The following is a 7,343-nucleotide window of genomic DNA, read 5'->3' as shown; positions in this document are numbered from 1 at the left end:
GTCATTAATTACATTTTGTGGGTTTATTTTTTGAAAATTGACATTCATTTTGACTTGAAAGTGTTTTGTTTACAAAGTTTTTTGACCCATTTAGATACACCATTAGCTGTGTGAGGATGAAGACGTATTACAACTAATGCATCTATTAATGCTGCATAAAGCCAACGCCCCCACACAAGTTTTAAGAGAAAGTGAAGATTCCCAGCAAATAAAGCTGTCAGACTTTGGCTAAGTATGCAGATAAGAGGATGAAACAGCTTGTGTGTCAGCTGGAAGGAACATCCATTAAAGTGGTCTGAAATCTGAGGTCATCCCTGCTTGGGGGCACTCAACCCCCCCTGTCCCAAAAGTCTTGGTCCCCCTAGTTTAATCTGAAATCAGAGGCTTTCAACTGTGACGGATTATGGAGAATAACCCAGGAAGGAAGCTGAGGACTACTGAGCAAAGAGAATCAAGCGACAACAAGAATCCAGCACAACGGACGACTTCCACTGACCGGTTATAAGAAAGACCAAAAAAAATTGACACATTTAATAAAGAGTTATTTCAGTTTTATGCTTTGAAATTTGACCTCTACATATTTAAAATTAAAACACAGACATTTTAAGACAAGAAGAAAATGTTCTTTAAAAGTTGTGCCTTCGTTGTAAATCACTTTTATACAGCGGCATGTAAGACAACATTGACTTTCTTACTGTCAGTGGGATGGGTCTCCTCTAAAATGTCACATTTATTGTACAAGCAGGTTTAGAATAAATGTGAAATGGAACATATTTTTGCACACTTTAATTTCTAATTCCTCCTCCTGTATGTGCTTAAGCTGATCCATTGATTCAACCTTTAATTGTCTCATTTCTGTACATCATTTCCTACTTTTATTCAGTCTCCTCTACTGCAGACAAGAGTGGGTTTCAGAAGCAAACCAGAAAAAGTGCGAATTTCAACTTCTGTGCAGCAGAAGAATCATCAAAGTTCTCCTTCAGAGCGGTCTGGATGCGGGCTATATATCTTTAGTGGAGATCATTGAGTCTGTTTTTGCTTCGACAGCTGTCGGTCCACAGTATTCACAAAATGTGTTTCTTTAGGGACTTTTCTGCTCCTCTGACGGGCTCGGTGGGTCACTGACCTTCTCCCCAACCGCCTGTTTCTCCTGTTTGCCTTCCAGCAGTTTGTCATGAGAAACTGTCCCCAGCACTTTGGCACTGTGCTCCTGTGCTTTGGCCCTGAGTGCAGCGATGCTGTTCTCCCTCATTTCCTCTTTAGATATGCTGGACTTGCCGTCCGACCTCTTCTCCTCTGCCTCAACGTCCTCCGGCCTTTGTGTGCTTGCTTGCTGGGGGGCATCGCACTTTGCTGTTGCCGGGAGAGTTGCTGCTTCCATGGACTTTTTATGCATCCCTGCAAAGAGTTGCGGGTATTCAGATTTAGAATAGCGTCTGTTGATTGGTAAGCCATCTTGGACTGAAAATAGTAAGCAAAAATAGTTCCTGTTTAGAATAGGACTTTGAAATTGACATACTAGGGGTGTTGAATCAAAATGTTTTATACCACATTCAATCTGTAAAGCTTTAGCAAACAAGAAAATAGTTTTTCTTTTGCCTGATATTAGTTAGTTAGATCACATTGGAAATGTAAAAAAGATAAAAATTCAGAAGGAATTGGAGGACTAAAGTCTCACCGAGCAGCCAGGGAGCACAGGACTCCATGATGCCATCCTTGGCAGACTTGAGGATGGACTCTGGCAGAGGGATGGAATGCCTCACCATGGCTCCGTACAGGCCGTACTCCGCCATGACTGTGCTGCGGCCCCAGCACTTCTCCCTCTTCCTCCACTTGGCTCTGCGGTTCTGAAACCAGACCTGCAACAGGAGAAGAAGGCCGTCGTTTTTTATGGAATGTTGAAACCTAAAAATAAATACTACAAAACCTAGTCCCTATGATTAAAAAAATATATCTGAGAATGGCTTTACAAACCAACTCCAATCATCTTTTGATCTATTTTAAAAGCATTCCAAGTGTTTTTTTTTTATTATTAGGATTAGGTCATTTTTAGGCAAAAAAAAAAAATGGGTGTTGTTTTGTAGGACATAGTTTCTGCAGAGCAGCAGTATTTTATTAGAAATTTGTTTCTGAGTTGTGGGCGGGACTGTTGGCACAGAGCAACTCCGCCCCTCTTCCCCTCCCCATTCCTGTGAGCTCAGGGCAGGGAGCTCGTATTTTCAGCATATTTTCTGTGTAACAAATATATTGTTTTTTTCATCTGCTCCTGATTCATTTGAATAAAAAAAAGTTAAATTTTAAGCTTAATTTTCTTTATAAATTTCCTCCATTGTGAGAAAAATGTCTTGAGAGCATGTTGAAAACACAATTTTCATTAGACGGTTTTTAAACAAGTTGTTGAGCTTTTAGGAATACATCACAGACCAAGGTCAGAGCAGTAGGATTTTTAACTCCACTCAACTTCTCCTTCAAATTAAAAGCCAGTCAGAGTTAAAAAAGACTCTGAAATGAATTTTAGTTGATCCATGAATATGAAGCCACAGCAACAACTGCGGTTGGCCAAAAACATACAACAAGAAATTTTAACTTTTAGCAATTCAACATTGTTGTGTAGCAATGTGAGTTCAGTTAGTTTAGTTTGTGAAATACAATGTTCTTCAGAATATGTTGTTATGAACGGTGCTGAAGAGAGGGCATGGCATCTAATCACTAATAAACATATAAAAGCATGATCTTATAGGAAACAAAAAATGTATCATCAATTCAAAACATATATAGACAGCATTTTTTATTATGGATTATTAGCATTGTTATGCATTATTAGCATTTTTATTTTATTTATTTTTTTATTATTCATTTTTTATGCTGTGTGGTGTGTTTTTAAATGACAGATGAACTGTGTATATTTTGACCTATATGTCACAATTAAACATCTATGTATTTAACAGGTTTTTATTCATATAAAAATGATATTTCGTTATTTTAAACACTATACATAAAAAGCACAGCGCTTTCTGATTTTTTTTTTCAATTACAGTTTAATTATTTTGGTCTTTCACAGATTAATTTTTTGTACATTTTTTTACAGAACTAGAATGAGTAAATCTCACTATTTTTGTGTCTTGACAGAAACTTTAAAAGTAACTGTATGGCTTTTTTACATTAAGAAATTTGTGTTTTCCACCAAACCTTTTTTTATGATAGCCCATTAAGTTTTTCCAGATATAAGAAACAAACAAGGATCCATTTGAAGTAGATGGTCTCAATTTCATTAAAATGGGACTCTGGTCAGGCCAGGACTTAGCCAGTACCACTGGGGTGCAGGTAGAATGTCAGTGAGTGTGGTGAAAGTTTGGTGTGTTAAATACCCTCCAAACCCCGAAAATCCATCCTAAAATCAGCTCATCTAACTGTTCTACTTTGTTGAACACTCTTCCTGACTCACCCTTTCCATTTACCGGACTTGGGACAGGCACAAGCAGGACACTGTTTATGCTCTGCTGAGAGTACAAATCTTTTTTTTTCCTTGTTTTATCTATCTATCCATCCTTATTTTTGTATTTTATTTTAGCTTTGCTTTATTCACTTTTTGTGAATTATGGATTTTTTGATGGGGGCAGAACATTGACCCTCCTTGCCCAAACTGACTCTGATCTTCAACTGTGTGAATGCAACCAAACTATAGAGAACCAAAAAACAGAACTTAATCAAGAAGAGCAAACTGGAAAATAAGTAACTAGAACCATTTTTAAAAAGTGGGACTCCTGAAAAAGTTGAAAAATGTTTTTCCAACTCAGTTTTTTTTTTGTAGTAAAAATACACTTCTATATTGTGTAATGGATTTGTTTTTCTTCATCATCTACCCCCTTCTGGTCATTTTTGGTTTCGGATGATAAGAGCAGAGAAGTCTTCTAAACTAATTTGCCTCTAAATTAGGTTAAAACAGTCTAACAGATGATACACCTGCTAAAAGGGTTTGGACTTTATCAGGGCATATTCAGCAAATGTTTTCTTGCAGTGACAGAAATGATCAATAAATCTGTTTCATCCAACATCCAGCACTTTAGCTTAAAAAATGAATATTATTCTGTCCTCTGGAAGAGTCCATTTGGAATAAGGGGATATTTTTGACTTCTCCATTAAAAAATAGCTTTCAGGTTATGAAGGTTAAAATACTCTTGAAATTGTTAAAAATGTTTTTAAAATCCACCTGTTTGACTCCCATGCTGGGCTTGTTGGTTTTTAAATCAAGGTGCCAGCAGCTTCTCTCTGCAGGTATCAGACTGTTTAAACACCTTCACACAAGCTATAAATGAGATCATAAATAAGAAAATCTAAACCATATCATCCATTTATGCTGTTTTTCCATACAGGTTTCTTCCGTTTTAAGCTTTTATTCTATTAGATTCACTGTGGCCCCGCAAGAAGCCAGTGCGCAAAAGCGCGGAGGTGGGGAGCGACCCTGGGGCACGCCGAGACTGATTGAAAAATAAGTTAATTTCAGACCCAATCGATGGTGGGCAGGCGGGCAAATATCACGGGAAATTAAACTACCGGGACCCGGGGGAGCAGCGTTATTGACCCGCGCTAATAAATTCAATGTAGTTTCATTTGAACTCCCGCGTCTGCAGCGGCAGCAGCAGCAGCCTCCAGAGCTCCTCTGATTTAACTAATTACACTCAATGAGAAAATTGGGTGTTAATTTTGTTTGGGAGGGGATTCTGGCTCCGGGTTATTTCTTTATTTCCTCTTGTATTATTTATTCCTGGCCATCATGCCGCTCCTATAATGAAGATGAGATTAAAAGGCGCAGCGGCAGATGGATGGGTCCGGGTCAGACTGCAATCTCCTTCCGCCTTGATAGCTTGATTAGGTCGTTAGTGGCTCCTTCACCGAGAACAAATTGTTTCACATCCAACTGCGCCTGATGAGAGATTATCTGTCGAGGAGGAAGAGGATGCTGCTGCTGCAAGAAGAGGAGGAGGAGGAGGAGCGCAGGCTTTGGAGCATCTCCTTCTAAAGACATCAGTGCGTAAAGGAGCGAGCTGGTGGCCTTCCTTCAAATGTTTCAGCGGGTGATTAGAAAACGATCACCTGACAGGTGAAAGATGAGGAAGCTGCATATATGTCTGTTATGAGAAAATTTATAAAACGGATTTTTAAAGCTTTAGATCTCAGAGAAATATCACTATCCTTTATTATTACTGCTAATTAAAAGTCGGACGCACATGACGCAGTGCAGAAAAGACAAATATGGCTCCCGTGAAAATTTCCACGAGTGAAAAGAAGTCAGTTAAATAATTTTTGGTCAGTCCTAATTATGATTTAAATAGAAAAACAATAAAAAAAACAAATGAAAATGTAGTTTAAAGTGTATTTCTTTTTCTTTTTTCTTTTTTTTGTATTTTTTTTTTCAGAAAACATAAGTATTTCCGTTTTATTTTGTGCAACAAATATATTTTTTTAGGTTCATTAGCACGTCCTGTACGTCTTCTTATGTCATAAATAATTAAAAGAAGATTACCTTGTCCATAAAATAACCACCTTTTTACAAATTAAATTCTTTACAATCTAACTTCTTATATTACGAATATTTTAAAAAAAAAGCAGAACAAAATTCTATTTTTTAAATGCCCAAATACTGTTTCAAAAACATATCTAAATGTTTTAACATGAATTTGCTCAATTTGTTTCTAAATTATAAATATATTTTAAATAAATGAGCTGTGTGTTTACCTGTATTCTGTCTTCAGGCAGCTCTGTTTTCATAGCCAGCATCTCTCGCGCGTAAACATCCGGGTAGTGCGCTTCGTTAAAGGCCTTTTCCAGTTCCTCCAGTTGGTATGATGTAAAAATGGTTCTGTTGGGTTATTTGCAAAGGAAAGATTCAGATAAATAATATTGAAAGGAGAATAAAACATTTTACACGTTTTAAATATTATTTTAAAAATACCCCCAAAAATAAGCATTTGTTTTTACCTTTCTTTGGTAAATAAATTAAGACTTTTAATGAATCAAATAAAACAATTAAACTAAAAATTTAATTATTTTTTTAAGACTGTCTTAAATTTCTTAAGGCGATTTAATAAAGGGAAAAAAATCCAAACAAATAGAAAACCTCTAAGAATAAGGATCACATTGACCAAAAATCCACACAAATAAAAAATGCTATAGTTCCCATTTTATATAAAATTAAAATGCGTTCATACTAACCGATGGCGTCTTTTCTTGCGTTTCTTGCTTTGATTTACTGATGATTTGGAAAGTTTCCGTTCACTGGAAGATAAATCTTCGGAATCTGGATTAAAAAAGACGCACATCCGATTAACAAGAAAATAATATATTTTAAAAAAAAAAAGAAATAATAACACATTCATCTCCAGACAGATTTCTGCTGCAGTATTTGGATGCGTGGATCACCTGAGCTGACGGACTGGCTGGCGTCCAGCGGCCTCGCAGACCTGTTGTGCGGCTGCAGGCGCATGTCGTGTCCGTCCGCCAGCACCGTCTCCAGAAAGGCGGGTTGGCTGTAGAACGACGGAATCCCGGCGGGGCCGATTAATCCCATCCCGACACCCACGCCGGCGGGTCCCAGCACCGACCGCGCCGCGATCAGGTGCGCCCCGGCCGGCAGCGCGCTCAGAGGGCTCCTCGGCGCGCTGGCCGGCTCCTTGTTCAGCCCCAGAATCTCCTGGATGCCAAAGCCGGTGCATCTGGGTGGAGGGTTGCTGCTTTTGGGCTGGAGGCTCCCGCCGTTCACGACCAGAGAGGTTTTCTCTAAACTTTCCGACAGCGCGGCGCCCTGTTTCCCCGTCATGACGTTATGGTTTGTTTGTTTTTCTTCTGAAAAAAAAGCGTCTAACTGGACTGTCCCCCGCACAACATCCTCTGTATCACATAGTCCTTTAGAAAATTCTCCTTTTATCCAACAGGTCCATCCCAACAAGAGGCAGCCCGCAGCAGCCAATCAGCTGCAAGGATTCAGGATTCCAGTGGATCATGGATGCAGTTACTCCCTCTCCTATTGCATTTTGCAGGGAACGAGGATGAGGAGGATATTCAGCATGCTTGGAAACGAGTCAAAATGTATTAATAAATAGCATTAACATTAAATTGTTTTAATTATTTAAAAATAAAAAAATCACTTTTTGAATTCATGTCTCTGCAAATGATGCGGTTTTGGAAAATTACCGCATTCTGATTCATTTGGACGTTTTGTCTTCTCCTGAATGGTGCAATCAGAAAACAAATAATATTATGTTTTTATTTTTTTTTCTGCTTTCCCAATAAACACAGACTCCCGAGAATGGATAATTGATCTCCAGATGCTCTGGAAACTCATC

General features: G+C 38.3%; 1 protein-coding gene across 2 annotated transcripts; it reads right to left on the bottom strand.

Annotated features, from left to right (window-relative positions):
- Positions 1-534: 534 nt before the first annotated feature.
- vsx2 (visual system homeobox 2) lies at positions 535-7,073 on the bottom strand. 2 transcript variants are annotated; one of them, XM_024271446.2, is made up of 5 exons: positions 6,421-7,073; positions 6,214-6,298; positions 5,737-5,860; positions 1,679-1,859; positions 535-1,461 (listed from the first exon to the last, which is right to left on the bottom strand). In XM_024271446.2, exons 1-5 carry the CDS (start codon positions 6,815-6,817, stop codon positions 1,082-1,084), a joined length of 1,167 nt encoding a protein of 388 aa, XP_024127214.1. In that variant the 5' UTR covers positions 6,818-7,073; the 3' UTR covers positions 535-1,081. The 2 variants fall into 2 exon arrangements, with proteins under 2 accessions (XP_024127214.1, XP_024127222.1); XM_024271454.2 differs by having other exon boundaries at positions 554-1,398.
- Between the last annotated feature and the right edge of the window lie 270 nt (positions 7,074-7,343).

Source organism: Oryzias melastigma, linkage group LG22 (assembly GCF_002922805.2).
Source record: "Oryzias melastigma strain HK-1 linkage group LG22, ASM292280v2, whole genome shotgun sequence".
Classification (NCBI taxonomy): Eukaryota; Metazoa; Chordata; class Actinopteri; order Beloniformes; family Adrianichthyidae; genus Oryzias; species Oryzias melastigma.
The sequence above is the reverse complement of the archived record's forward strand: the minus strand, read 5'-3'. Positions and strand labels throughout refer to the sequence as shown.